We start from the raw sequence: 16,502 nt of genomic DNA, 5'->3' as shown, positions 1-16,502 counted from the left end.
TCCTAAAATGTATCAGTAATAACAGAATAATAGTTTTGCTTTAGAAAGATGAATTTGATCTGGTGTCACATTTGAGCATGAGTTTAAGGTAGATGATTCTGCTACACTGAACTTTGTGTTCACTCTGTTGTTGAATCAGGAGAGCCTAAAGAAAGATAAATCTTAGACATAAAGTCAGTGGAGGAGCTTCATGTGAAGAAACAGAGTTATAAAACATGATGCCTCTAAAATAGCAGAATGTGGCCTTTGAGACCCTCTTTATGGTTGAGGGTGTTAGATAAGAGATATTAATCTTCACCATGGAAGACTTCTGCATATGATTTTTTACGAAAAAAAGAAACAAGTTTGCAGTGCGCATCATCATCAAATGTCAGAAAATGAGTTTGACATTTGGGTTTTTTCTTGTCATCGTTCTTCATATTCTGAATCATCCATTAGCTGGACTGCAAGTCCTCCAGCGTCAATGCAGAGTCGGCTTTTTTTTGTTTTTCTTTCTTGGATGCAGTGCGAGCACATTGTGCAAGAATGTGGCTAAGTGGAGACAAGACGTGGACACATACAGTATACACTCGTTATATCTGAGTTCAAAAAGAGGATTCTGTGGTTGTTTAATGGATGGAATGATTTGATTATCATTTATAGCAGAAACCAACAGGAAGTAGAGTGCAGGGGAAATAAACAAATAAACAAAAACATATGTAAGCATGGAAAGCACAACAAAGAAAAGTAACAACGTCTCAATCTCTTTATTTTTTTTTAATCAAATATTTTTTATTGTTTTTTTTTACTTTTGAACATACCTGAACAACAACCTCAGCTGGAGCAACAACACCACCAGCCTGATCAAGAAAGCTCATCAGAGACTCTACTTCCTCAGACGGCTGAGACGAGCTGGTCTGGGAAGCTCAGTCCTCACCTCCTTCTACAGGTGTGCAGTGGAGAGCATCCTGTGCTCCAGCATCAACGTGTGGCATGGAGGCTGCACAGCTGCAGAAAGAAACGCTTTGCAGAGAGTGGTGAAGGCTGCACAGAAGATGTTGGAGTCAGCCTCCCCACCATCACAGACATCTACACCTCCAGATGCAGGAAGAGGGTCACCTGCATCATGAAGGACCTCACTCACCCAGCAGTCACACTTTTTACCCTGCTCCCCTCAGGCAGCAGGTTGAGGAGCATTAAGTGTAGAACCACTAGACTGAGGAACAGCTTCTACCCTGAGGCTGTTAGACTCACGAATCTCTAAACAGGATAATCACTGTAATGCTGCTTTAACTGGTGATATTTAACATCTGTGCTGCTGATTTCTTGCCTTTAAGCTGCTGTATTCATACGCATCCGCTCACAACAGACTCATGTTCAGGCTGCTGTTTAATAAACGGTGTTACATTACATTATTATTGTTTAGCCTATATCTTAGATCCGTATATATATTGTTCATTTTTATATTTTACATTTTGGCTATTTTTGGTGTAACTGGGACCTTGAGTACACAATTTCATTCCACTTCATGTACCAGATCTGATGCGAATGACAATAAAGAACTTGAACCTTGAGTGTGGTTCTTTTTGGGTAAACAATGTAAGCATGAGCATTTTTCTCTAAGCTAGTCATAATCTAGTTGATGACTACCCCCACTGGAAGGGAAAAAGCAGTAATATTTTTGCCTACGTGTGTGCATGTGTTTACACGCACACACACATACACACACTGGTACCAACCCCTACTGAAACAGTGTCAGCTCGCCTACAGCCACAATTAATCCAAACAAAGTTTTAAAAAAGTAAATCACTAAAATATAAAATTAACACTGACACTTTACCAGAACAGAAACATAAATCTGTTATTGAACTTTTCTGCGTCTCTGTTAGTTATTGATTTGACAACTGATCATCATGTTGATTATTTCATCTTACAGAAACCTGGCTCCAGCAGGAGGATTTTGGAGTTTGGCAAACACTTGTCCAAATTTATTCTGGGTTTTCTTCAGCAGTGACTTTCTCAAGAACTCTGGCAACAGTTGTTGTATGCTCAGTCACCATCTCACCTCCTGAAGCTTGCACTTCCCTCAGAGTGGCACAGGTGTCTGGTCTCTTTCACTATTCTCCTTCACAGTCATTCACACTGCAGGTCTTAATGCTCAATTCAGATTTTTTGCACAGATCTCATGTAGTGTGTAGGCGTCCATTTTATATTTTAAATGTGACCATCATCAGAATCCAGTGTGAACAGTCTACAGCCATGTGGTGAACCTCGTGGGCAGAAAAAGACTAGACATCACTCAGCATGTTGTGTTTATGGAGGTCAATATAGATGCAACATGATAGCATGTGTGTATCAGTAATCAAGCTGCTGTGCAATCAGACCAAACTAAACAAGACGTCCTTGTTTAGTCTCCTGTCTACATTTCATCTAGCCTCTTCCACATACTCTGTTGCACAATTGCACTTCTGAATCAAGAGCGATGAACTGAATGTGAAAAATAACCAACATATGTGTTGATCTAACACCAACATTCGCATCTGGTGTAGATTACGTTATCCAAGACATGTCAAATAAAACAAACAAACAACACATATGGTACATTATACCAAGGCTGAGGCTATACTAAAGTGAAGGCTGCACAGAAGACTGTTGGAGTCAGTCTCCCCACCAACATAGACATTTACACCTCCAGATGCAGGAAGAGGGCCACCTACATCATGAAGGACCCCACTCACCCAGCACACACACTTTTTGCCCTGCTTCCCTAAGGCAGGAAGTTGAGGAGCATTAAGTGTAGAACCACTAGACTGAAGAACAGCTTCTACCCTGAGACTGTTAGACTCATGAATCTCTAACTAAAATAATCACTATGAAAAATCACATCATGTTGCTGCTGATCTGTTTCATGTTGCTGCTGATCTGTTTCATGTTGCTGCTGATCTGTTTCAATGTTGATGTGTTCATTCGTGCTCATCTGCTCACACAGACTCATGTTCGTGCTGCTGTTTGGCGTATTGTTTTTACTGTTTTTATGCTATTAGTGCTTAGTGTATTGTTTTAATTGATGTTTTTCTTCATTCATATTTTAGATCTTATTACAGTTTTTTTTTTTTTTTTTACATTTTATACTATTGTTGGATGTAACTGGGACCCTGTGTACACAATTTTGTTCTACCACATGTACCACATGTGGTGCAAATGACAAATAAATAAACTCTGACACTGACTTGAACACCTGCAGACAAACTATTATACAGTAAACTATAGCAAAGGTCCAGACAAGCAAAGACCTTGTATAATATTTGAACTTGATTTGTGACCGTGACCTTGAAAGTGGGGTCATGAAAAGTGTACGTCACACTCGGTGATGCACACATGTATCAAGTTTTACTGATTACTGAATTAGGACTGATGAATTATTAAAAAAACTACGAAACTCACTTTAAAACTGGTGAATATTTATGCATTCATTTGTATAAACATGTTTTATTTCATTGGTATTACTTTTGAAAACCCTGATTTAATTTTGACATTAAGGAACTTTTTTTTTTTTAAAGCTTGATAAAACATATTGACCAGGAGTGAACTATGAAACATCCAGTGGGTTGAATATATATTTTATTTTGAAAATAATACAAAATTAACTATATTCTTCTGATATAAACTTGAGAAACCAAAGCTTGTTTTGAAGCTTATGTGGGAAACTGGTTTGCTCATATTGAGATAACAAGAGCAGAAAACATAAAAATAATAACCTTTAATAATCATTTTCACTTCTAACAAATACATATCAAACACAGAAACAGACTGAGTGAAGTAACATTTTTAATTATAACTTTTGTACAATAAATTTTACATCTTCACAAGTTAGGAAAGTACCGATGCCGGACAGTTCGAGGGAGTTTGCATCTCCAAGGGAAAAAATAAAAGTAATTATTGGTCATTTTAAACCACAGAAGGTTCAGTGAAGGACAACAAAGAGTTTACCTTCTTTAAACCTAAAGTTATACCAGATTTACAACTGAAATACAATAAAAAAAATAAAATAGAACCCAGTTTTTTAAGATACAACACTGGGGTGTTGTTTAAAATAATCAGCTATATAAGAAATAATTGTGAGTATCATTGCTGGTAAAGCAACTCAACTTATTTTTGTTAAACTTAAAAATAAAACTTTCATTGTAAGAGTCCCCCCCCATCCCCAAATCCCATCCAACTCATTAAATATGAGGCAACAACATATCTGCTTATAAGTTTCTTTTAAACTCTAATTAAATTCATGCAGTTTTCTTTTTTGCCTCATTTTCTAATTATTGTCATCACAATCATTTTAGCAGTTAAGCCAAAATAATTCTGATAACGGCTCACAGCATCATAAAAAATATCTGGTCCATTTCATTCACTTCAGCTCCTCAAAACGAAAACAAATTGGTAAAAAAATAGAAAAAACAAGTGTAACTCTTAGCCAAAAAGAAAAACTAAACACATCCCATCTCACTTGGGGATCTTTATAAATGGGGTTATGGTACAAACTATATGCTTTTTAAATACAGTAGGAGTGTTACACTGATATTTTCTGTCTCAGATAGTTCATAATCATACAAGGAGAGACACATCTACGCTGTTGTAAAAAATTTACACGTGTGGCTTAATGTTCTCTAAGCTGTATCTGTGTGTTAAAATGGCTCACAATGCTCAGTAATAGAATAATAATAGATATTTTGTTGTCCAATTTCAACCAAGTACATACAGCGCACATATCATGTTAATGCTCATAACATTAAAGTTCTGCGGTACATCAGCAGAGCGTGGAACACAAGCAAGTCAGAAATGCTCCAGTTCCTGTCAAACACTTGAAAAGAGTTGAACGTGCCGCAGTGACGTAAATGAGCCGATAATATGGTGGGTGGAAATTAATCTGAGTGATGTAAAACAAGATTGGTCCAACTGACTACTGGTTCTGCTGCTTCTAAACACTGAATCATTCTGACTTTTCTTTCTGTACCACGAAGAAAAGGCGGAAACAAATCCATGAGGTACACGTTTTAAAAAGAGAAATTGTCTGTTTGCTAACTTCCTGTCAGAAACTGTTTGATTGTAGCTGCTGTAGTCAAGAAGTGAATCCTTACATTTGTTGCCACATGTGAAAAATAGTCAGCAAATTCATTCTTACGTCCAAAAATGTTGATTTTGAAGCCGTGATAAGATAGGTGATTTTCCAATGTTTCATTTATCATCCTAACATTGTCTACATAATTTACTGATGGTTTAGTGGTTAATAGTTAATGTAGCCCTGACCCTAAACCTAACCCAGAAACCCCTGCCATAAACCTGATCTCTGACCCTAAACTTGACCTCGACTGATAAACCTAATCTGGGCTCCTGACCCTAAACCTAACCCTCTGACTTCCATCCATCAATTATCTTTACCCGCTTCTTCCTTTTGGGTCGCAGGGGTCACTGGTTCCCATGTCCAGCAGTCACTGTGTGAGAGGCAGGGGACACCCTGGACAAGTCTCCAGTCCATCACAGGGACACATAGAGACAAACGAGACAAACAACCATTCACTCTCTCACTCACACCTAGGGACAATTTAGAGTTACCAATCAGCCTAACATGCATGTTTTTAGTCTGTGGGAGGAAACCGGAGTACCCGGAGAAAACCCACACATGCACGGAGAGAACATGCAAACTCCACCCAGAAAGGTCCCCAGACTGAGATTTGAAGCAGTGTAACCTGCTCGCTGAGAGGCAGCAGCTCTACCAGTTACACCACCGTGCTGCCCACCCTCTGACTTTTGACCCTAAATTTGACTGCTAACCCTGACCATAAAACCCCTGACCTTTGACCCTGGACTTGAACCAAGATTCAACTTGTCTGCTGGCCTCCTTAGATACAGAACTTTATTAACTGGCCTTTCTATGTATGTGAATGTTCTTGTAAAGTGCCCTGAGACAACTTTTTTTGTGATTTGGTGCTATATAAATAAACTGAATTGAATTGAATTGAACCCTAACAAGGACCCCTGTCCCATCGCCCCACCTGATACTCTCCCTTCTCGAAGTATTCGATTGAGTTGGGTCATGACAAAAGGCCTGGGTGGGGGGGATAGGTATATGTGCATGGAGAGCCAGTGCAGTGATGAATCCTGCACAATTATGAGTAGTACCAACTTTTTATGGATGTGGAGAGTGCAACACTTTGTTTGTTTTAGTAATCCATTATGGTGCAAAAGTTTCTACTAACCATTTAGCATTAAGTCAGTTATATACAAGGCATTTGTCCTCCCAGACCTTTATAGTAAACCTGTACACACAGTGCTGGAACACAAAGACTGAAAATATTGTCCAAAATATGTGGCTGGTTTTAGAGAACAGTCAACTGGAAAATAGGATAGTTTTGGGAACAATCTGAGCCTCACAGTAATTAAAGCACATATTTTTGGACCTGCTCTGCAACTATAAGCCTATTTGTTTGTTGACTTTTGGTCTTTTTAGGGCTCAGAGCAGCAACGTTCATCACATTTCAACAGAAAATGATCATTCGGGTGCTTCATGGTCACCTTGCATAAAGAAACGTGGCATGGAAAGTTAGAGTTAATCACAGATTAGTGGATTCAGCCATCCACAGCAGCACAGCCTCCTGTGATCAGTGTGTAAAATGAGGCAGAAAGACTGGGAGCAGAAAGCATGGCACTGTTTGTATGTGTGTGTTTGCTTCTTTTTGTCCGAGTGTGTGGAGTGTGCAGTTTTTACTTGTGGGACTTTGCCATATGTGCTTTTGCCAGTGGCCATTTGTGTTCAAGTGTGAGCTGCATTAAAGACAGTTTGGGCAAAGGTGTTGCAACTTCTTTGATGTTTTAAATCTTCATTATACATTTAGAGGCGTGCTCTTTGTACCCAGTGTGCATGTGGACCTTCAATCAGTTCATAAAAATATAGAATATCAAATCACATTATTCTTTAAACATAACAAATCACAGAGGAATAACACCAAAAAGGCTGCCCAAGTGATAATATGTAGCCTTTACTGAACTTGCAGTAAGTTTTAAACAACAGATTCCACCAACAGCCTCAACACGCAAACAGACAGGTGGAGAATGACTCTGAAAGGTGATGTTAATTTACATTATGTTCCAAGTCACCACTTGTCGTTTTGTAGAATGTAGTCCTCAATGTGATTCATTGAATCTGCTCACAAAAAGCAGCATACATAAGATAATTAATCATTTGTTTTTCAGTGTGAACATACAGCTAAAACAGTTTTAATGTGTAGAATAAAATCACAATTTTAGCACTAAGCTGCAATGCAAAAATCAACCAACCAACAAACAAAAAACTAACTTCCAAAACATAATTCCAAAAAAATGTTTCAATCAAAAGAGAAAACTAGGGGACCATGTATCATTGAAAAGAAAAGGATATCTTTTCTTTTTTGCATTTCATTTATACAAATGTGAGTTTGTCAGTCCATAGTAATTTGTTGCTTTGAAGCAGCAAGGCTACAAGGAGCCTAGTGAGGTGAAGCTGGAGTACCACATCCAGAGCAGTGGGGGAAGCAGGGAGGCTAGGTCAGCAAACCATCTGCTGACAGCCGAGTCTTTCAGGATGGAATTGGATGCACTTGGATCGTCTACCTTAGGAGCTTGAGGGTCCGACTGAGAAGAAGGAAGGAAAAATAAGTGAACTTACATTTCTAGACCTTGAGGTACTCAGTAATGTTGGACACATTTTGCTAAAGTTTGCTGTAAAACATTTAGTGTGCACATAAGTGCTCATGAGCTAAATTTCAAAACACTTTACTGATAGAACAAGGGAAAGCAAACTGTTTCTTTAAAACTGTGGTAAAACATTGATGCTACTTAAAGTCTAAAATATATTTCATTTCTGAGGTTCAAATTTAAAGAATCTCTGTGCATGCGTGGGTTTTCTCCGGGTACTCCGGTTTCCTCCCACAGACCAAAAACATGCATGTTAGGCTAATTGGTAACTCTAAATTGTCCCTAGGTGTGAGTGGGAGAGTGAATGATTGTTTGTCTCGTTTGTCTCTATGTGGCCCTGTGATGGACTTGCAACCCATCCAGGGTGTACCCCGCCCCTCGCACAGTGATTGCTGGACATGGGCACCAGCGACCCCCGTGACCCAAAATGGAATAAACGGGTAAAGAAAATGGATGGATGGATGGAAATTTAAAGAATGATCGTAGGTGAGAATTGGAACACTTTTTCACTTTTTTTACTCAAAGCTTCTTCACATCAACTTATTGGTGAAGCAATCCTTTCATTACTATGGGAGAGGCTCAGATCCATTGGTCACTCGTGAACAAAACTCCTAGATACTCGATCTCCTATGCTTGAGCAAAGATTCACCCCTGACCTGGAGGGAACATTTAACCTTTTCCAGTTGACAACCATGACTTTAGACCTAGAGTAGTTGACTCTCATCCAAACTGCTTTACATTCAGCTGCAAACATCCCCAGTTCATGCTGAAGGCCATAGACTGAACAGAATTGCATCATCTGCAAAACCAGACACAAGATCCTGAGTTTCCTAAACTATAAAATCTCTGCTCCATGACTACATATTGCGATTCTAATTATGAATAGCACAAAAGATTGGGCAAAAGGGCAGCTCATAATGCCCACTTGTGATCTAGACCGCCAGATGAATGATATCTTACAGTATATCTTGCCTCAAGTGGAGGAGTATCCATATCTGTCTTGTTCAGGGTTGATGATAGAATGGAGCAGGAGATAGATTGACAGATCAGGGTCTTGTCTCCAGTAATGTAATTTGTTCACTTTGTTGTGGTGAAAATGAAGCTGAGCTACAAAGGCAAAGCTTTCAGTTTACTTGTCTGTCTACCTTCCACCAGTCATCTAGAGTTATGATGTTGTAAAGATATGAGCAACTGAAATCAGCTTCTTTAGAAAAGAGGCCAAGCTCAGCCTTACATATAATGTCTGTAGCTCTGTCACATAAGGGAAACTCAGAGTAAAGCCACTGCTCCTTTGAATCCAAGCAAGTCAGTGTAAGTGGTTCTGGCACCTGATCAGGATTTCTCCTGGACAACTCCCTTTGGAGGCTTTTCATACATGTCCCGCTGGGAGGAGATCCCTTGGGTAGATCCAAAACTAACTGGTGGGATTATACATTTTCCCTGCCTTGGGAATGTCTTATGATTCTCCAGAAGATCTGGACAGTGTCACTTGTTGGAGTGATGTCTGAATTATCCTCCTAAACCTCCTGCCTCCTCAGCCTGAACATGGAGAAGTGGCAGAAAATAGTTGAATGGGCTGATGGTTGCAGAAGGTTCAGAACAGGTGCAGTCCAACCCATACCAGAAATTAGTCTGTGCCAAGAATGTAGACACTTTGGTTTCACAGGACCAAGACCTTAAGAGCCACCCTGGAAACCCATACTGCTGCAGAAACCCAACAGAAAGATTTGGGGAACAGTCATAAGCCTTCTACAGATATACAAAACACATATGGACTAGGAATGCGCAATATATACAGTACACGGTAGAAACGATAGAAATTTAGCCTACGATAGAGATCTGTCTTCTACTGGCTAACCGCAGTAATGCTGTGTCTGATGTAAAATCAGAGTAGTCAGTTTAATTGTTACTTTTTTTAGTTGAAAACTGTGCGTAAGTGGTGTTAAAGTATTTTCTTCGAGAGCTAAGCAGTGAAGCTACAAGCAAACTATGGCCAGCTTGCCATATTGTTGTCATATTCAGACGCATGCGCAAAACGCCATGTTCTGTCTAAAGTTTTTCTTTTCCCGTCGAAAGTTAAAGTAAGCTTTGGTCAGCTTTAGAGAAACCTGATCTCTGATCTGTGAAAAGAACGCTGTGTTTTGTGATTTTACTGTGAGACCCTCTGGTCAAAGCCACAGACTCATTTTGTGTCAGCTCTCCATTAAAGCGGAAGGAGTCGCCCACTAGAGGTTTGGAGGATGAAGTGTTTCAGTGTAAAATGCTCTGTTGCTGTTCATTTCTTAAGTGAGAAGACTGGAAACTGTTAAGAGTTAACAACATATTATTTTGTTTAAAACATATGGCTAAAACTACATTTGATATCTTTTGCACTGTTTTGCATTACAAGAAAGAAGCCTAATACTTGATTTGTTTATTATTTAAAAACTCTCTGAACCTAGTGGTGGCATTTTCTTAATTCAAAATAAATGATGGCAAAAGGACACCCTATGCTTCATTTCATTCCTATTGCAAGTTTTATAACAAAAACATATCGTGATATACATCGTTATTGCCACCCTTCACAATACATATCGTGATATGAATTTTATGCCATATCGCACATTCCTAATATGGACTGGTATCTATTCAGTAATAGAGATATTAACTGTGTTTTATTTTTGCTATAAAATTTAATTAAATCATACACAATAAAAAAAAACTGAATATTTTTATGTAACAAAATCATTACTGTGTAAAACAAAACAACATATTTGTGTGGGCAGCTGTTTCAATTTGCATATGCCTTATTGAATAAATATGAGTATTTCTTTTTTTGGCACCTCTCTTAGATTTACTTATAAAGCTTCAAGCTAACGGCTGGGTCATCTCCCCTAGACCTGGTTCTGCCTCAACTAAATGTCAGTCCACTGCATAACAGTGCCTTATTATTGCACAATGACATTTACAGTGAACTTTAAAAGCCAAGAGATAAGCAACAAACCCATTTCAGCCTCAAAGGAACTACAAAGACCGTGAGTTTACAGAGGAGGTGGGAAAGATTGCTGTGGCAATCATCGTCAGACAGAGGGCCAAGACTTGCAACCATCAGGTCCAATTAGACCATGTGATGATTGGATCACTGAGCCAATTGCTTTGTGGTTGAAAAGAAACAAAGAAAAAAAAATGTTTAAAGTTTTCATGTAATGTCTTGTTTTGAAGGCTGAGGCACATTTTTCTAAAATTTAGGACTATCTTTTCACCTAAAAGTTGAATAAATGAAAACAAAGACTTAAAACATGCTTAAAACATATCAATACTTTTTTGCAGCTTTATTGTCAGTCAGAAAAAAAGGGGGTTTGACCCCCTTCAATTAAGACTTGGACCCTCCTAAAAGAGGTAAAGACAACATGTGGGGAAAGATTGAACTGTATTCCATAACATTTCTAATCCTATGTTTTAAACTTAATTTTTCATATTTAAACACTGAATATGCTGATATGGTTTCAGCCATCATGAAGCAGACTGCACCAGCTTACAATGTTCCTGCTACATGAACCACCCCCTGCTGTCAAAATACAGTGAACTGAACCCCCTGACCCGAATTCCCATCTAAAGAAGTTAATATTCATTACAAGTCAAACAGACAAAATCAGCAGGGATACATTTTCTAATTATTGGTTATTTTTTTAACCAGCGATTAACTCATTAACACTGGCAAGCTGCTGTTCTAATGTCAGAACTCCCTTTTGTGTGCGTTGGGGGTAAGATGGGGATAGGGGATGTTCGTTGTTGAAGAGTGTTTCTTCCACGCTGCACATGCCTCCAGATGAAGTCAATGTTCCACAAGACTCTTTCACTTGATGATACACACACCAAATTTGGAACAAATAATGTCTAGGACCTATTTTTTTCTTAAAACCCCAGTATTCTCCTGAAAGTCAATTATGGTGGCCATGTTTCAAGATGTCTACTATTTTGTATGTGTAAAACTGTGTAAAAGTTTGGTCAGCTCAGCCATTCATGTTAAACTGAACAGTGGAAGAGGCAAATGCTTCTGCTTTGGTCTCAAGTGCTCACAGGTTTGTGCAGATGTGATGAATAGAAAAGAGCAGTTCTGTGTCATTGTCAAATTTTCAATGCAGGCTTTGTGCCCTGTTCTTCTTTTGGCTTTTCCCTCTTCAGGGGTCTGTACAGTGAGTCATCCTCCTCCATCTCACTCTGTCCTCTGCATCCTCTGTCCTCACTCCAACTACCTCCATGTCCTCTCTAACTGCATCCATATAGCTCTTATTTTGTCTTCCTCTTTGTCCTTTTCCTAGCAGCTGCATTTCTAACATTCTTCTACCGATATACCCACTGTTCCTCCTCTGGACATGTCAAAACCAGCTCAGTCTGGTCTCTCTAACTTTATCTCCCAGTTGTTCAACCTGTGCTGTACCTCAGATGATCTCATTCCTAATCTTATCCATCCTTGTCACTCCTTAGCGGAGGTGGAAAGAGTAATGATTGTTTTTAATCAAGTATAAGTACAGTTACACCGCTTAAATTGTACTCAATTACAAGTAAAAGTACTGGTGTTATAAAAAACACTTAAGTAAAAGTACAAAGGACTCCTCAAAAACTACTCAGAGTATTTAATTACTTTTTAACCAATTGATGTTTTATTGTGTCAATAGAAGGCATTCAGTTTGATATAACATCTACATTCAAAGCACATTTCTCAGACTCTCAGAAGCTCCGTCTTATTTTGGTACCAGTCAAACCAATGACAGTGATAATAGCTAAGCTCTTTGCATATTTAGTCAAACTAATAACCCACAAGCAATGCCATGCAGGTAGTTGTAAAACCTCATATACTGCAATATGTTTTTAGAGATTAGATGCTGCTATCACCGTAGAGATAAACAAAGTTTGCATCTGGACGCTGTCTCCTTTTCACCCTCTGTACATGAAACATTCCTCCAGGTACGGTCACGAGCACTCGGCCTCAGCTTGTACCTCGTCATTTTCTCTGTTGATGGTGTTGTCCTCTGTCTCCATTTTGGCTTTTTCTCCAAATCTTCGGTCCATAAATGACTCTCTACTCTACAGACTCGTCCTTTGTTTACATCAAAGGTAATTGGTGTGTTTGCGATCTGAGAGCCTTATTGGCTACAAAGATGCAGATGAACGGTTTGAATGTTAATTCAAATTGTGGCCGTACTCAGGAGCAACATTTGATTTTAAAAGTAGCAAAGTAGATTACATGGTCTAAATTGTACTTAAGTAGGAGTAAAATTACACACTTAAAATAAATACTCATAAAAGTACAAGTACCCAAAAAATCTACTTAATACAGTAACGTAAGTATTTGTAATTCATTACTTCCACCCTTGCTCCTAAGGAGAACCTCAACATCTTCATTTCTGCCACTACCAGTTGTTTCTCCTGTCTTTTTTGTCCATGTCTCTGTCTCCAGACTATACATATAGCTGGTCCCACCACTGTCTTGTAAACTTTTCCTTAGACCTTTGCTGACACCCTTTTGTCGGAAATCACTCCTGAAACTTTTCTCCATCCTGCCTGGACTCTCTTCTTCGCTGTTTACCACTCTCCCCAGGCTTTATGTAATCAGTCAAAATCCATGAAATGTTTGAAACTGATACAACTGCGTTCACACTGTAACCTCACAAGACATTCAAGTCCCTCTTTAATGGTATTAAAATACTTTTACACTCACATTTTTTTGAATGCTTAACTTGTTTTATTCCAATATCACATTTAGGATGCATAAAAACCTACATTTTGATTAAAAAATTAGAATATTAAAAAAATTAAATCTTAATTTATATCAATGTAGTGAACTTAACCTGATGTCAAAACTAAGCCTAAGGTCAAAACCCTTGACCTTAAGAACCTTGTGGGACAGAAACTGTCATTTCATTGATTTGAATCCAGAAATACAGGTTCACCCATCCTGAGACTCTCTTTCTTGAAAATCAAGTGAAAGAACACTCTCTTTTTATTATCATTACTATTTTACAAATGTTGATAATCAAAGTGTCTTAGTTCAAACCATTTTAGATGTTGCAGTGAACTAATCAATTTTATTAACTGTAAAACAGTAACAATGATTTTTAGTTGCTTATGCAAAGTAGAATTCATGTTAAGGCCTGTTACAGATTTTTATGCATTTTCTGATTTCTGTCTTTGAATGAGCAAGTGTGCGTTTTCCAAGGTCAGGAGTCGAAGCAGACATGTGTTGGAACAACTGTCTTGTTTACATCCTCTCAGACGTCAACGGAGGAGTTGGCACCTGTTTCTAAAACTCGCCAAAACAAAACTCTCTCTGTCTCTGAGAACAGTTTAATCTGTTCCATAACAATTCTTGCTGTTTTCTGACTTCTAGTAACCTCTTACGTCACAAACCACACCCCTGTCTGGTTGTTTTTGACCAATCAGGGACGATCAAATATACCGGAAATAGAGCTCTTTAAAATGCCGGTACTTCCTAGTTCTCTCAGTTCGGCGGCGCGGAGAAGTTCTGAGATGTTCGCAGTTCTGTGAAGTCGTTTGGGAGAACAGAAGTCCAGCCATGATAAGGCTCTTCGAGTTGGATTATAACATCTTCCACCTCTGAGTGGAACTTCTGAAGGACTCCACTCATGTGAAGTCCACTTGCTGAGGTGAGCTGGTGTCGGACGGAATCTCGTCACTACTTCGGACGAGTCACAGCCATCCTATGGAGACGCTGGACAGGTAGCGTTAACTGGACCTCCATATCTGCTGATTTATCTTCAGAAAGGTAATGAGTCAAGTTTCCTACCAAAGCGTACCGAGGAAAAGCTGGGTTCTAATGGAGAGTGTCGGTTCTGGTCAACACTTCCCCTCACACACCATCTTTTACTCCCTTTAAACTTCATTTCCATCTTTAAATTCTTCTATCAAGTAGAAATCCTTCCAGATAATTTAGAAATGTCTGTGTAAAGTGCTCATCCACCGCCATGTGGATAATTGATCATAATTGTACAGTTTTCATTGATGTCTGCTGTTCTGCTGAAGAGTGGAAACAATCGCCGCATTGTTTCTCACTACCTGTAAAGCTGTTAATTATGTTGTTATTTTCATATTTTGCCAAATTAATGTAAATGTTTGATGTTAAACTTTGATTCTGTAAAAATAAATGACCGCATTCATTTTGATGGGTCAAAGATAAATGACGTCTCACGTTTACATTTAATTAAATTCAATGCACGTTTTATTCAGTCCAGAAAAATGAGGAATCCGTTTTAATTGATGAATATATCTCGGCATTTGTTCATCTACATCAAAATCCACAAAAAAATGACTTCAAAAGACAGCCATCTTTCCCCCCCCCCCCCCCCCACCCCCTTGTCCTGTCCGACATTGTGAAACTTAGAATTATTGTCTGAGTGTCAAAGTGATGCCCAACAGATTTATCCTGATGCATGCTCAATAATCCAGGTAGAAAAATCCAAAAAAGTTCAATCTGGTCCTCTGGACATTCAAAAAAAACAAAAAACAAAACAAAGCAAAAAAATATAGAAACGTTTCGTCTCTCATCCAAGAGACTTCCTCAGTCTGAGGTGCTGTTTTCAGCTCAGTCTCTTAAATAGCACCTACTCAGAGTGGATCAACCAGTTTGCTGCTGACAACCAAAACCAGCTGATCACATGCTCAAGAAGGACCATCAGCCTAACAATGGATCATTAGCACACTGATGGCTGTTTACTGTTCACAGAGGGCTGAGTGATACTAGCAATCACAGCATTGTAAGAGGGGGACAGTTGAACCCGGAGGCCTCCACCCCTGTTTAATGATGGACGATTTCTTTTCACAAAGATGGCCTCCTTTACTCCTCTCTCAAACCATCGTTCCTCTCTGTCCAGGATGTGAACATCTTCATCCTTGAAAGAGTGACCGCTGGCCTGGAGATGAGTGTAGACCGCAGAATCCTGTCCTGATGATGTTGATCTTCTGTGCTGGGCCATCCTTTTGGCCAGTGGCTGTTTAGTTTCCCTGATGTAAGACTGATCACAGCCCTCCTGACACTGAACAGCATACACAACATTACTCTGTTTGTGCCAGGGGACTGGATCTTTGGGATGAAACAGTCTTTGCCGTAATGTATTTTGGGGTTTAAAAGCCACTGGGATGTTATGTTTAGAAAATAAACGTCTCAGTTTCTCTGATACTCCCTCAACATACGGAATGACCACTGGTCTGGGTCTGGGTTCCTCCTTTTCACCTGATGGCTGACTGGAGTCCTGTTTGGGTTTCTTCTCTGCTTTCAGGAAGGCCCAGTTAGGATATCCACATTGCTCTAGAGCCTGTCTTGTGTGGGATTTCTCCTTCTGCCTGGCTCCTGAGCTAGTGGGGACGCTGTCTGCTCTGTGATACAGAGTCCTGATGACTCCTAACTTGTGCTCCAAAGGGTGATGGGAGTCAAACTGCAAATACTGGTCTGTGTGGGTGGGTTTGCGGTACACCTCGGTTTGCAACTGTCCTCTATCAGAGACTGAGACCTCACAGTCCAAGAAAGCCAACTTGCCATTTTTTACATCTTCTCGTGTGAACTTGATGTATTTATCCACAGAGTTGATGTGGTCAGTAAAATGTTGGACTTCCTGAGATTTAATTTTAACCCAGGTGTCATCAACATACCTGAACCAATGACTTGGTAGTGTCCCTGAAAAGGACGTTAAGGCTCTCTTTTCTACCTCCTCCATGTACAGGTTGGCAACAATAGGAGAAACTGGAGACCCCATAGCACACCCATGTTTCTGCCTATAATATTGCTCCCCATATGTGAAGTA

General features: G+C 39.3%; 1 protein-coding gene across 1 annotated transcript in view; it reads right to left on the bottom strand.

The window, feature by feature from the left end:
* Positions 1–7,485: 7,485 nt before the first annotated feature.
* The window catches only part of LOC119413542 (GDNF family receptor alpha-1), a 251,133-nt gene continuing 242,116 nt past the window's right edge, over positions 7,486–16,502 (bottom strand). Inside the window, exon 11 of the mRNA XM_037680600.1 lies at positions 7,486–7,641. Within this exon, the coding sequence (XP_037536528.1) occupies positions 7,486–7,641 (156 nt within the window). The remainder of the gene's footprint in view (positions 7,642–16,502) is intronic.

Source organism: Nematolebias whitei, chromosome 1, assembly GCF_014905685.2.
Source record: "Nematolebias whitei isolate Nwh7 chromosome 1, NemWhi1, whole genome shotgun sequence".
Lineage (NCBI taxonomy): Eukaryota > Metazoa > Chordata > Actinopteri > Cyprinodontiformes > Rivulidae > Nematolebias > Nematolebias whitei.
Note: the sequence above shows the minus strand (reverse complement) of the source record. Positions and strands in the feature narration are given on the sequence as shown.